At 67.5% G+C, this 14394-nt stretch overlaps 1 protein-coding gene across 1 annotated transcript; it reads right to left on the minus strand.

Moving 5' to 3' along the window:
• Nucleotides 1–612: 612 nt before the first annotated feature.
• On the minus strand, nt 613–10992 carry SEPTIN12 (septin 12; the record flags this gene model as incomplete). Its single annotated transcript, XM_084296229.1, is given in 12 exon segments — nt 613–910; nt 1056–1107; nt 1277–1373; nt 1459–1554; nt 1643–1760; nt 1833–1970; nt 2069–2150; nt 2249–2377; nt 2693–2878; nt 7757–8036; nt 8038–8726; nt 10938–10992. Coding segments are annotated over 12 exon segments (2067 nt in total). The 3' UTR covers nt 613–765.
• Between the last annotated feature and the right edge of the window lie 3402 nt (nt 10993–14394).

Below are 14394 nucleotides of genomic sequence, written 5' to 3' on the forward strand. Positions count from 1 at the left end.
TCGAGGGGGGGGGCCCGGGTGCTGGCACCCAGCCCGGGCCCCGCCTCGGGGGCGGGAGGCACCAAGGGGGCTCTCCGCACCCCAGCAGCACCCAGGGGGCCCCCGCGCCCTGCTGGTGCTGCAGTGAGGATTTCGGGGTGCTGCGCCCTAACATCCTAGGGCTCCTTGGAAATGTCCCCGTGCCGGGGGGAGGCAGGGGGCCCGGGGTCCCCAGCCGGGGGTGACGCAGCGGGGAGCAGCAGGGTGTAGCCCGCACACCTCTGGGTGCTGCTGCCGCTCCCTGCGGGCACGGCCGGGGCCCGATAAGCGGCTCAAAGTCCGGGTGCGCCCGCTGCTGCCGTCACCGGGCTGGGCTGGTGGGGTGACAGCGGGGAGGGGACCCGCGCCCTGCTAGCCCCTGGAGACAGCACTGCGGCAGGGGGTGGCGGGGGGAGGATGACGATGGTGGATGCTGAAGGCTCCGGCTTCACCTTTAATGCCGAGCGGGCTTCGGGGGATCCTGGTGAAGCCCGGTGGCGAGGCTGGGGGTGACTTGGGGACGGGGACACCCTGGGAGCCCCCTCTGCTCACATCCTTGAGCCAGCGTGGGCCGGGGGGGGGGAGCACGGCGTCCCCCTGCACCCGATGAGGTGTCCGGGGATGGGGGAAGGTGACGTCGGGGGGCGTGGGTCCGTCCCCAGCCGGCCAGCCAGAGGTGGCACGGGGCAGCACAGTCACTGGTGGGGGAGGGGACGGGCACCGCCACGGGGTTCGGGGTCCCAGGGCTCAGAGGTTGCTGTCGTCCTCGTCCTTGCCCGGCAGCCCGTTGGCGGGGCTCAGCGCCACCCGGTTGCTCTCGTTCAGCCGCCGCACGCGGTAGCTCTCGTAATGCACGTTGTGGGTGATGTCCTTCAGATCCTGCAGGTGGGACCTGCCCGGGGTGGCAGCGAGGAGGAAGGGCACCAAGTCACCGTCACGCGCCGCCCCCGTGGTTGGGGGTGCCCCCCACCCCCCAACCTCACCCTGGGGTGCTCCAGCAGGGTCCTGGGCACCCCCAGCCCCGTTCCCCGGCTCACCGGATGAGCAGGTCCCGCAGCATGGGGAACTCGCAGTGCATCGGGTTCTCCACTGCAAGGCAAGACAGAGCAGGCTGTGGGGACCCCCTGGGTGGGCTGGGGGCCACCGGACCTCGGGCACAGCCCCACGCCACGGGGAGAGCAGGCAAGGGTGCACCCAGGGGTGCTGCTGCCCTCGAGGACACCCTGTTGGCACCCCGGTCCCCCTTGGCTGCCCTTACCTTCGATGATGCCCCACTTGGTCTTGCGGCCCAGCACCCGCCTGCCGTTCACTTGGTGCTCCTGGTCCGCCCCCACCACGGCGAACGGGATCTTCTCCTGCGGGCCCAGGGGTGCACGGTCACCCCAGGGTGCCACCGCGCTCCCCACGGCCCCCAAAACGCCAGCATATCCCGGCCCTCACCCGAATCACGTTGTTGAGCAACCGGTCATCAGGGTCCTCGTCGAAGTCCTCCTGCGGGTACACGCTGATGGCGTGGGCCTTCAGGTCCTGCTGGATCTGCGGGGCACGGGGTGTGAGATGGTGCTGGGCTGAGTTTGGGGGGGAGGGGGTGTCAGGACCAGGAGCCCCCCGGGGGTGCCCTCACCCGTTGCTTGAACTCTGCCCGCTCCTCCAGGGTGAGCGTGTCGGCCTTGGCGATCACCGGCACCACGTTGACGATCTTGCTGAGCCTCCGCATGAACTCCAGGTCGAGGGGCCTCAGCCTGAGAGGGACGTCCGTCACCCTGCTGCCCCTCCGGCAGCACCCACGGGTGCCAGGGGTGGGTGGTACTCACCAGTGGCCCGTGGGGGGGACGAAGTACACGCAGCCATGGACCCTGGTGTCCGGGATCTTCCTCTTACGGGTGATGAGGATCTCCTCGCGCAGGTACCTCTCGTACTGCTCGTTGATGTACTTGATGATGGGGTCCCAGCTGGTGACGCAGGGACGGCATCAGAGAGCCCCACGGGGAGGGGGGGGTCACCCTCTCCCAAAATGCTGCCACCTCCCCCGCCCCCGCCCGCACCCTACCAGTTCTCGTTGTTGATCTGGTCCCCGAAGCCCGGCGTGTCCGTCACCGTCAGCTTCATCTTCACACCCTTCTCCTCGATGACTACGGGGCAGGTGGGGGTCAGGGGGCTCCGCGCATGAAGGAGGCTTCCCCTGCTTCTCCCCGGGGTTTAAGGGACACGACCGCACCGGTGGCCTTACCGTGGGTGACCGACTGCAGCTGCACCGTCTTGGGGATGCGCTCCTCCTGGCCGGGCTGCGAGGCTTTGCGGCTCACTTTGGACTTGAAGAGGGTGTTCACCATCGTGGACTTCCCCAGCCCGCTCTGCCCTGAGGGGACACCAGCAGCGCCGCTTTGTCCCCTCTGATGGTATTTATAACCCCTCTCCCTATGGTAACGCCTCGGTACCCACTTAGGAGCATTCCAGTCCCGCAGGACCAAGCTTGGGATGTTTCCCAGCTCCTGGTGCTGCAGGAAGCATCACCACTGTGTCACACTACAGGATCCATCCTTCCCCAATTTATTGTTTTTTTTTGTTGTTTTTTTTTTTTTGTTTTAAATTTATTGTTAAAAGCCTGCTTCTTCCCATCCTCCCCCCACACTGTGGCATCACGTTTCCAGCCACCAGCCCCGCGAGCGCTCACCGACGACCATGATGTTGAACTCGAAGCCCGTCTTCATGGTCTTGACCCTCATCTGGTCGAGCACGGCTTCGATCCCCACGTAGCCAAAGAGCTCATGCGCCCCCTTGCCGGGCGCAGCGCCCGGGGGCAGCTCCTCGAGCACGGCCGGCGCCTCCATGCTGCTCTCCTGCGGCTCCAGGCTGCTCCCTGCGCGGGGGCGAACGCGGGGTGAGCCCAGGGCTGCCGGGGAGCAAGGACAACCCCAAACCCCGTCCCCAGCTTGCTCCCGTGCCCCGTGGGACGCCCGGGCTGGCTGCTGCTCGCCTCACCGCCGTTACCCCAGCAGCAGCCGCGCCGGCGGGCACGCAGCCCCGGCGCATTCCTGGCAGCTGGCGAGGCAAAGCTCGGCAACGGGGCGCGCCGCCCCCCCGGCACCACGGGCAGAGGCGACGTGGGAGTCCCTTAGCGGCATCATTGGGGTGATTCTGCCCCAATGTGGGCCACTGAGCACCTGCATCCGCCCAAGCCCTCCACGATGCCACCCGCAGCTCGGCAAGCGGTGGAGTCACAAGCACCGGCACCCGGTCCCAGCCAGCAGCATCCTTCATTGTCACCCCGTGCCATGGCCAGCGGGCACCTCGTGGCACAGCCCTGGTGTGCACGGGGGGGCTCCGGGCACAGCCCCAGACCCCGCTTTGCATCAGGCACCTGTAACCCAGGAGGGGAGCACAGGCAGTGGCACCGCCACGGGTGCCAGCCCCGAGAGGGTGAAGGGTGGCAGTGCCACCACAGTGCCACCGGGTACCAGCAGGACCAGAGCCACCAGGCGTGCAGCCAGAGCCCCTCGCCTTCCGCCCACCCCAGCCCTTTGTGTGGCGGCTTCCAGGGGCCCCCGAGCCCTCATCCCCCTCCTCCTCCTCCTTCTCCTTTTCCCTCCCAGCACGGCCATTGTTCGGGTCCTACCTCTGCGACGCGACGTCCCCGCTCCCACACAGCTGGCTGGGGACGGGGGGGGGGACCCCGGGTGTCCCCGTCCCCCGGTCCCTGCAGCTCCGCAGCCCGGTGTCGTCCCCTCCGGGGCTCAATCGCGGGCTGGCGCCCGGCTGCGCTCGCACATGCCCAGCATGGCAACAACCCGGCCTCCCCCGCCCCCCGCCCATGCACCGAGTTTGCCCGTTCTGAGCTCAGCCGGCACCAACGGGGACCCCGGCACAGCGACGCCCCCATCCCCAAACGGCACCCTGAGCACCCACGGCGTGGGTGGCCCCCGAGCACCCCCACCAGCTCCGTGGCACCCGGGGCTGTCCCCCCCACCCCGGGGCACCCACCTGGCACCGGGTGGTGGTGGGGGAAGCGCCGGGGACCCCCACACGCCCGGCGCTGCCCACCCCGCTGCCGCAGTGCCCCACGGCGCCTGCGTCCCCCAGCCCACGCCGCAGCCTCCCCGCCTGGCACATATGTGCCAGCCATCTCTTGGCGTTGGCGAGGCTCGAGCAGCAGCTTGCCGCCGGCCCAAGCTGCCGACGCAGCCACGTGCCACTTGTCCTGGGGACAGGGACCCGCAGGGTCCAGGAGGCAGACGGAGCGATGCGCTTGGTGCCGTGCGTCCCGGGGAGGGGGGGACCGGGTGCCCCGTGGCCACCAGTGGGCACGAGCCCACCTTGCTGGGTGGTGCTGGATCAACTGCACCTGCCAGGATAATGCAGGTGACCGGGAAGGTGGCAGGGCTGGGGACAGCAGCGCTGCATGGCCTGGCGAGCAGCCGGCTGGGAGCACCCCAGGGTGCTGCGCACGCCGCCCTCCCGGGGGGAGATTTTATCTCTCCAAACCTGGCATGGCCCAGATCCCATCCGCCCACGGTACCACAGCGCCCTTGGCGGCACTGCCTGGGGCTTTCCTCGGAAATGTCAAAACAGCCCGGGACTTCCTGGTGACAGCCGTGACACCCAGCTGGCTGGGGGGGGGGGGGGACAGGCGGCAGGGTGCTGCCCGCAGCAGTGCCTGCTCCTGTGGGTGCCCAGCTTGGAGCGAGCTGGGGGGGCTCGTCCTGCCCTGCTCCCCACTCACCTCAGCACCACGCGATGCCAGGACCCCCACCTGCCCCCCACCCTGTCCCCGAGGTTGCCAGGACAGATTCGGAACCAAGCGACGCAGCCACTGCCTGCAGCCACCCTGACGGTGCCCCCACCCCCAGTCCCCAAGCCACAACCAGGAGGACGAGCGCCACCCAAGTGCCACCCCGAGCTCAGCGCGGGCAGGAGGAGCTGGGCCAGCCCCGAGCACCCCGCGTGTCCCCACCTCACCTCTGCTCCCCCAAGCAGGGAACACCCCCAGCGCCCCACAAAGCCTCCCCACCTCCACACCACCGCCACCCCAGGGTGCCCGGCCACCCCAGGCAGGGCGCAGCGCCTGCACCCTCACCTCCCGGGGCTGTGATACCCACGCAGGGGCTCCCAGCACGGCTGTCACCTTCTGCCCCGTGCCGTGCCGTGCCATGCCATGCCGGCGGCAGCACCGAGCAGACACAAACAGCCGGAGGGGTGCGGGTGGAGCCACGCTGGGTGCTGCGCCCACGGCCCCCCGGTGCCGCAGGCGGCCCCGCCGCCCTCCGCCAGAAACCGCGGCCGAGAGCGCGGCGGCCGGGCGGCCCATGTGGGGCCATTAGGGAGCTCTTCATTATCTCTTCATGTGGCCCGGGATAATGGCTCCCTGTAGCCGGACCTGTTCCAGGGCTCATTTAGGATGGTTTATTTTCCAGGCAGGGACGAGTAAGCCCGGGTCCGTGGTATCCCGGGATGGTTTAATTACTGATGCGGGGTTAATCGGCACGTTGGCCGGAGAAGCCTGTAATAAGCTCACAGGGGTGGAGGGAGGCAGCGATGGGAAAGGAGCTGAGCATCGCCGGGTGCAGGGAGCGCGGCCGAAAGGCTCACAGGATGCAGCCACAGTGAGCCTGCCCCTGTGGTGTGGGGATGGAGGGCTTTGGGGTGCAAATCCCCCACCCCTTACAAGAGCCCGTGGTGGCCATGCCGTGGTGACAGTGCCCACCGTGCCACGGCCAGTCCTTACCCTGCTGACCGTGACCCAGAAACACCGCTCCCAACGCCACGCAGGACCCGAGGGGACAGCAGTGACCAGCCCCATCCACAGCCGGACCCGGAGCCGGGCTGGCCGTGGAGCTGCACCAGGCCGGGTGCCACACACCCACCACAAGCAGAAGAGGAAGTGAGACCATGGGGCCCTGCTGCAGTGATAGGGACCAAAACCCTGCCGTGACACCAAGCACCCTGCCCACCAAGCACACAGGAACCGGGGCGCTCGCCCTGCCCTGGCACCCCGTGCCCGCCGGCCTCCCCGCACGCCTCCGTCCGCCCCTACCTCGGCTCCGGCCGTGTGGCTGCTCCACGAGCTGGTCACTGGGGCCAAATGGCTCCTGGGGTGCAAGGCAGGAGGGAGGCTGCAGCCCACGGCTCCTCCTCCGCTCCTCCTCCTCCTCCTCCTCGCCTCGGGGCCCTGCGTGGGTGATTGGGGTGCTCGGTGTGGAAGTGAAACACGGCGGCCGTGGAAGTGAAGCTCAGCGCTTCCCGAAAAAAAAAAAGTGGGCCCGAGCACACCACCAACAGCCCCCAACACCCAGGGCGAACTGTGGCTGCGTGCACCCGTGGGTGCCACTGGCTCAGGCCCTGGTGTCCCCCGGGAGAGGAACTGCCCCGTCCCCACCTCTTCCTGGCACAGGAGCCTCTGTCCCGGTGCCGGTGCCCACGCGCTGCCCTCCGGCTCGCGCCCGCTCCGCAGCCTGGCCCGGCCATGCCCAGCTCGGCCATCCCATCACCAGCCCCTCCGACCCTGCTGTGTCCCCCCCAGCTCGGGTCCAGCCGGGCTGGCTCGGCCACGGGCATTGCTGCGGGATGATTCACTGCAGCCCGGAGCAGATGTATGGATGCCTTCGCGAGCGTTAGTACTTAGAGCCCCGGCGACGGCGGCTTTCAAGGCACCTGAGCGAGACAGGCAATGATCCCCAGGCGTGTAAACAGGCGGCCCCAGCGGCTGCGGCCGTGCCCCGGCCACCCCGGCGTCCTCCCTCCATCCCCGGGGCCGTACCGTGCTCGGGGCCGGACGCCTGGGCAGGCGGCGGTGGGAGGCAGCACCAGGGATGCGCCGTGCCCAGCGCCTGGGGCCCCGTGGTGCCACCGCTGTGAGGGGACACTTGGGGGGGCCCTGCCTGTGGTGGCACGGGGCCACAGGCACGTCCCACATCCCACGGGTGACAGCAAGAGCCACGAGCTGCAGCTGGGCACGTGGGCATCACGCACCACACCGCTGGCACGGATGAAGCCACCGGTGCAGGGACAGCCTGGGGACGGGAGCGGTGGCTTGGGGACCCCAGGAGGGCTCGCTGGGGCTCTGCTGGGGGGGCCCCGCGGCCCCGCTTCCTCCCCACCCTTCCCGGGGCGCGGGTGGTGCGAGCATGTCAAAGCAGACCTTGGCCCCCCGCCACCTCCTCCGCCCCCGGGCCGCTGCGGGAAGGGAGGCAACAGGATCTGTCCCCGTGCCAAGGCGAGGAGGGATGAGGAGGGAAGAAAGCGCTGGACGCGGGACAAGATCGCAGCGATACGAGGCACGAGCGCGGCCCCGGCGCTCGGCGCTGTGGCGGATGCAGCACATGTGTCCCGACCTGTCTCCCCACGCCGGGGAAAACAATCAGTGCCGGGGGGCGGCGTGGAAAGCTCGCCAGGCACCCCGGGGCCGGGCGGGACGGGAGCGCTGCCAGCACCGTGCTCGGCTCCGTGCCGTGCGGCCCCCCTGCCACGCGCCGTGCCGAGCCGTGCCAGGTTGAGCCCCGAAGCACCCAGCCCCGCAGCGCTGGGCACTGAGAAGGATGCAGGTGGGGACTGGTGACAGCGGCAGTGTCCCCAGCGGGTGTTTCAGGGCCAGTCTGGCACTGCCATGGCCACGTCCTCAGCACCGGCTGGGGTGGCTCGAGGTGGCACCAGCACCGGGGCACACAGCGCGCCTCGGGGCTCACCAACAACAAAGGGGTCCTGGTGGGGACAGGAGGGAGGGACAGAGGGGAGTGACTCCTACCATGCTCCGGCGTCCCTGGGGTGCAGCAGCCGTCCGCAGCCTCACTGGGCCCCTGTGGCCCCACCGAGCTGGCACTGGAGGAGTTCCCCATGAGGGGACCGGTGCCAGTTCCATCCCTTGGTGCTGCTGGGGTCCCCGACATCAGCACCAGCCCCCCGAGGAAGGTGGGCTGGGAGCTCACTTGCACCGTCTGTGGCTGGGACACCAGCTTGAAGGGGGCTGCTTGGGGGGCTGGCAGCAGGGACAGCCCCTCCCCAGGGTCGGTGGCCATGGTGGCAGCAAGGGTGGCGTCCCCTGGGCCCCGGGGGGGGCGGGCGGGCCAGGCGGGGGCTGGCGCTGAGACAGACTCTGAGCTGCGTCCGGGGCGGCCCCGGAGCCACCTCGGTGGGTGAGGAGGAGGAAGAGGGGGAGGAAGGGCAGCAGGCACGGGGCTGGGTGATGGGACTGCGGGCACCCCACGGCAGCGGGGGGCGCGAGGCCGGCGGGGGGACCCCCGGCTCCTCGGCGATGTGCAGGTCCAGCGCCGGCAGCGAGCCGTGGCCGGTGGCCACGTGGAGGGGACGCTCTGGCTCCGCCGGGAAGACGCTGCCGTGGGACGGCACCTTCTTCAGGCCGGGGCTGGTGGCCGGGGGGGCTCCCGGCGGCCGGGGGGGCGCGGGGCTCTCCAGGCTGGAGGAGGAGCTGCGCAGGCTCTCGCCGTCGCTGCCCGGCCCCGGGCAGGTCTGGAAGGAGGCGACGTGGGCGATGCCGCTGCCGCTGGCGCCCCGGTTGGCGGCGAGGCTGGCGCTGAGCCGGCTCCGCAGCAGCGGGCTGTGGGACGGGCTGGGGCCGCTGCCCATGCGGGGCGCGGGGCTGGGCTGCAGCAACCGGTGGCTCTCGACGGCACCCGAGGGCAGCGGGGACGCAGCGGGGGAGCCGGGCACCTCGTCCACATCCTCCGTGTCCTCCGCCTCAAACGACTTCTTGAGCGCTGGGTGAGAGAGAGGTGGTGTGAGAGTGGCACCCGACGGCACGGCTGAGCCCGGAGCTCATCAGACACCCCCTGCCCCGTGTACCCAGAGTCCCCCCCCGTGCAGCCAGGTGCCAAAGAGCCGTTTGTGAGCCCGGCCCGGATGGGAAACCGGATCGCTGCGGCCGGCCCCACGGCATTGTTCTCCCCGGCTTATCTGCGGGCCGGCCGGCCGGTGCCGCTGCCTCCCCGGCTCCCCCGCGCAGCACACTGCCCGCTTTATTCCCCTGTAAGGGATCCGGCCCTGCGTAACCAGATCCCCGCCGGACCCTCTCGTCCCGCATCCCTCAGGAGCACAGCTCCAGCTGCGGGCACCAGCGCTGAGGATTCCTGCCCTGTTCCAGGGCGTTAACCCTGAAGCCTACTGATGGCGAGGCGGGCCAGCGCTGTCGCTACGTGCAGCGGTAACGTTACAGGGCACGTGCTCAGCCTCTGCGGACCCCCACAGCCCTGCCAAGGGCTCTTCCACTTCCCCACGAGCAGCAGGCGGGAGGCTTCACGGATCTAACTGCAACCACCAGCCCACGCCGCGTCCCCGGGGCTCCTGTCGGTGCAAACGCGCCTCCCGCTTCCCCCGCGCGCCCCCCGCCCACTCGCAGCCCTTTGGGCATCGCAGCAAGCTGGCTGCGGAGCAAAGCCTCCTGCCACGGGGCGTTTGGCAGCGGCGGGGGGCGAGCCGGGGCCCAGGCCGGGCACCCTGCTCCCCCGGGGGCAGCGATCCCTCACGGCCCGGCCAGGCAGCGCCGCGGTGGGTCTGAGCAGCCGGGACCCCCCGTGAAGCCCCCGCGGGCAGGAAGCGCCTTCGTGGGGCGGCCGCCCCCTCCTTCCCTCCCTCCTTTCCTCCCTCCTTCCCTCTCTCGGCAGCGCGGGGCCCCCCGGGAGCCGTGTTCCTGCCAGATCTGCCGAAGCGGCACCGTTTGGTGCCGGCTCCCCACGGAGAGCTCCCACCGAGCGCTGCCTGCGGCGGGGAGCCCCACGCGGCGCCCCGTCCTCCCCGCCGTGCCGCCACGTGCACCGGCGCGAGGCCACCCTCGTCCTCCTCTTCCTCGGCCTCATCCCTTGGCTTGGCCACGGCCCCATCGGTGCTGGGGGCAGTGGGGTGATGGGGTGGGGGCCAAGGGGTGGAGGCGATGGGATGGGGGCCGTGGGGTGGGGGCAAAGGGGACCTGGCCAGGGGCGATGGGGCTGGGCTGGGTCTCGCTGCCCCGTCCCCTCCTCAGGTCACTGGCCCCGTGCCCGGGGCTGGGCAGAGGTCAGGGGCCGGGGCACCGGGTGATGCTAATAACAGCTCTCCGCCGGGCAGGTATTTCCCAGGCAGCCAGGCTGCCGGGGGCGGTGGGGACACGGGGGCGATGGGGACACGGGGGGGCGGCCCCACTCTGCTCTACTGTCCATCGCCGCAGCCCGGGGGTACCCCAAACCGCCTCCTTTTACCCCAAATCTTCCCCAACCCTGAGCCACCCTCGCCATCCTCTGCCCGGCCGCGGTGCCCAGAGCCAGGGGCAGGGCGGGGGCGGCGGAGCAGCCCCGGGGGGGCCGGGGTAGGTGCTCGCATTCCTCCCCGGCGAGGGCAGCAGCAGCCCCAGCGTCAGGTTTCGCCGCCCGCTCCTCCCCACCCTGCCCCTTCCCAAGCCCCTGCCCCGACCCGCCGCGGCCTCCGGCGAGCAGCGAGGGAGGATTTGGGGCCGAAAGGAAAAAAAAAAAAGGAAAAAAAAAAGAAAAAAAAAGGAAAAGAAAAAAAAAAAAGAAAAAAAAAGGAAAAGAAAAAAAAAAAGAAAAAAAGAAAAGGAAAGGAAAATAAAAAAAAAAAAAAGAAAAAGAAAAAAAAAAGAAAGAAAATAAAAGGGAAAAGAAGTTCTCGGTGCTATCGGGCTCCCCGTGCCCGGCCCCATTGAGCAGCGATGGGTGGGAGCGCAACGCGGGACGCGGGGTGCACGCGTGGGGGAGCGCACACGCACCCCCCCCACATGAGTGTGTATGTACACACACACACATGCACACACACGTGTAAATGCACACACAAACACACACAAACACACACGCGCTCCCCTTCCCGGACCGAGCCCAGCCCCGCGCACCCACCCGTGAGCGCAGCCCTGCGTGGGGGTCTGGGGGCAGCGGGGTCCCAGGGGAGGATTTGGGGGGGCTGGGGAGGGGGCGTCCCGGCCTCACCTTCGAAGTCGGAGAGGATCCCGTCCAGGTGCTCCTTGACCGAGAGCCGGGCCATGGGCGCGGGGGGCCGCGGGGCTGCACCGCATGGGAACCGGAGCGGAACCGGAGCGGAACCGGAGCGGAACCGGAGCGGCGCAGCCCGGACCGGGACGGCGGCGGCTGCCCCGGGCTGTGCGGGCGAGCAGGCGAAGGAGGAGGGGAAAGGAGCGGGAGGAGGGGAGGGGAGGGCTGCAGGGGGCGGGGGCGGCGGGGGGAGGTGCTGCCCGCGCCCCCGCCCCGGCCGGACCCCCCCACCCGCTTCCCCGGGCCAGGCTCGGGGGGCTCCGGTGGTCCCAACCCCGCCAGCCCCACCCCACGGCTGCCCTGGGATGCTGCACCCCTCGCCCCCCACGGATGGGGTCACCCGTGGGTGCTGGAGGAGGACGGGACCCCCCCCGCCACCCACAAGGTGGGTGTGCAGAGCGGTGGCCAGAGCTGGGGACCCCCCCCGCCTGGCCCTGCAGTCCCCGTGCAAAGGGGGCACCCACACGCTGCCCCCTCCCAGGGATGCTCCCAGCACCCACCTTGGCGCTGCTCGACGTGGGGGTCCCGGGTGGGCTGGGGTCCTGGGGGTCCCGGGTGGGCTGTGCGCCGCAGGCCAGGGATTTCCTGCTTGGAGCAAGAGGAGGAAAACCTGGTGGCGCAGGCAAGCCGCCTGTTGTCACCTCCTCGCCAGGTATTTGGGTGCCCACTGGGTGTTACTGTCCCCTGTCCTGCATCCTGGAGCATCCCTGGGGACCGGCCACCAGCCGCAGGGACCCGCGCTCCCCGCCAGCATCCCGGGGTGCAGCCCAAGGTGAGTCCCAAGGGGCAGCACCGATGGGCGAGGGGCTGCCCCCCGATAGCCCCGCGGGGTGCTCGAGGGGGGCACCAAGGGTTAAGCCGCCCCCTCCCGGTCCCCAGCCCCAGCGAGGGAGATTGGCAGCAGATGTGGAAGGGAAGGAGCTGGAAATCCCTTCTCCAAACAGGGTCCCGCAGCGCCAGCCCTGCTCCTCACCACCCTCCAGCCACACGGCCGAGAGTAAACACCCGGCGGCTGCAGCGCATTCCTGTGCTGGGCCCGGGCTGGGGGCTGCAGCCCCGCGCCCCCGTCCCCACGGGGAGACCATGGGTGCAGCCCCGGTGCCGTGTCCTCACCCAAGGGTGCAGGACACCACCACGGTGTGGTCCTGGCCACATTTGGGGGCTTTCGGAGGTGCCCGCTGGCTCCCCAAGGAAGGGTCTGGCTGGTGCTGCGGTGTGCTCCATGAGGCCGGGGTGATTTATTTTCGCCTGTGGAGCCGAGCCAGCACTGGGCTCGCTGTGCCTGACACAAGGAAGGCAGCAGCAGGGTGGCCACAGGGCCGGCACCGTGGCCACGGTCGGGGCTCGCGGCGCACCCATGGCAGGGCCAGAAGGGCCGGAGCGTGCTGGTGGCGGCGGTGCGAGGAGCCTTGCAGAAGCTGCCGAGCGGCCCCAAGGAGTTTTGGAGCCGCGACAGCCCCGCAAAGCCATAAAGCTATTGAAAGCGTGTTTGTTTAAACGCACTTCTGTTTTTTTAAGAGCTCTTCAAAGCTGCCCGAGGTGGGCTGGGGTGGCCCGCAGCCGCCGGGTGCTGCCGACATCCAGAAGAGCTCGGGTGCTTCAGAGCCGCTGCAAACACCTAGGAGGCATTTCACAGGTGAAGAAGGGTTTTAGAGGAGTTTTGGAGCTGCTTTCAGCTCCACAAAGCTGCACGGAGCTGTTCCAGAGCCGCTCACACCTTTTCAGTGCCCTTTGGGGGAGGTTTCGAACCACTCAGAGAAGCTTATGGCCATCATTGAGAGGTTTTAATGCTGTTGAGAGGGATCTTAGAAGGGTTTGGAGGCAATTTGGGGGCCTCACAGAGGGCTTCAGAGCACTTGAGACACCTCAGAGCCATTCACAGGAGGCTTGGAGTGCTACAGAGCTGCTAAAGTTTTTTGTCTTTTTTTTTTTTTTTTTTGAATGCATTTAGAGCTATTTCAAGGAGTTGTAAAAGTTTGAGGAGCTCAAGAGCTACTTCGAGCCGCTCCAAGCAGCTTTAGCTCCTCGGTGCCTTACGGGGCTGGTTGGAGGAGGCTCTTGCAGCAATTCAAGTGCTTCAGCACTGCCCCGAACTCTGTCCTTGCAGCGTTTTGGGCTGTTCAGAGGTATTTCAGGGCTTCTTGAAGTGACTGCATGCCCTGCAGAGCTGTTTACTCACCAGATTTCTAGAGCAGCCTCAGGCTGGTTGAGCTCGAGTTATTTTTTGGAGGCAATTTAAAGGACTTTTTAGAGGTGCTTAGAGAAATCCTAGCATCCATTTGAGCTGTTTGCAGGGTTGTAGGTCGCTCTGTGGCTCTCCAGAGGTGTTTGAGGGATGCTCCGAGCCCTTTTGTTGCTGCTGGGAGCAGTTTGGAGCAGGACGGGGCGGTTTGCAGGGAGCTGGGTGCTGTGCTGGGGCTGCTCGGAGGCGTTTCACAGCATCCAGAGGCACTCGGAGCTCTTTGCAGCAGCTTCGAGTGCTCCGGGGCTGCTTGGGTGAGTTTGCAGCACTGCGGGGCTGTTTCCAACACCGGAGTTGCTCAGAGGGGATTTGCACATTGGAGCCCTTTGGGGCAGCCCTTTGGGCCCAGCCTCCCCCTCCCCAGCCCCTTTCTGCCTCCCACAGCCCCCCCCCAAGGTGCAGGGGAACCTCCCAGAGCTGCTGGAAAGAAAGGCAGGGGGCAGGAATGGTAACAGCTTTTAATCAGACAAGAATCGATACATCATTTAAGACAATACTGTTTTCGCCTCTTTTGGGACTTCCTTCACATACCGGCGGGGAAAGAGGAACATTTTGGGGAAGTACAGGGGTTTTTTTTGTGTTTTTTTTTTTTTTTTCTTTTTTTCATAGGGACTTTAAAGCATGGTGAATGTGCAAGTCAGTGCTTTGTTTGCTTAAAACTTTTTCCCGGTGCTTATTTACAGTTACAGTACCTCTTTGTGAGCGACAGGAAAAAAGACGATTGTATTAACTGGGGATCCGTGATCCCAAGTCGAGAAAGGCAGATCTCCGATATTTATATATTTATACATATATATATATATAATGCTTTTGTGTATACACAGATACATTTCTCTCTTCTTTAAAGTATTAAAAAAATGATCAACCTTCATTCTATAAAAATACCTACTCTACAAGATAGAAAAATTTCCCTCTCCAAGTATACACTGATTTACACCCAAAGCTTCTCTGGAAATGTACATTACGTGGCTTCCTCCCGCGGGCCGGGCACGGCGCGGTGTCCTCGGCGAAGAGGCGCAGGAGGGCTCGGCGCGGGGCCGGTGGCAGGGGGGACGTGGCTCTGGGGAGCAGAAAAGCCTCCGGGGACCTGGCCCGGGCTAAGGCTGCGGCGTCTGCCACCGCTCCTGGCTCGGCGTGCCCCGGGGGAGAAGC

Source organism: Netta rufina, assembly GCF_964035555.1.
Source record: "Netta rufina genome assembly, chromosome: 15".
In the NCBI taxonomy this organism is placed as follows: Eukaryota; Metazoa; Chordata; class Aves; order Anseriformes; family Anatidae; genus Netta; species Netta rufina.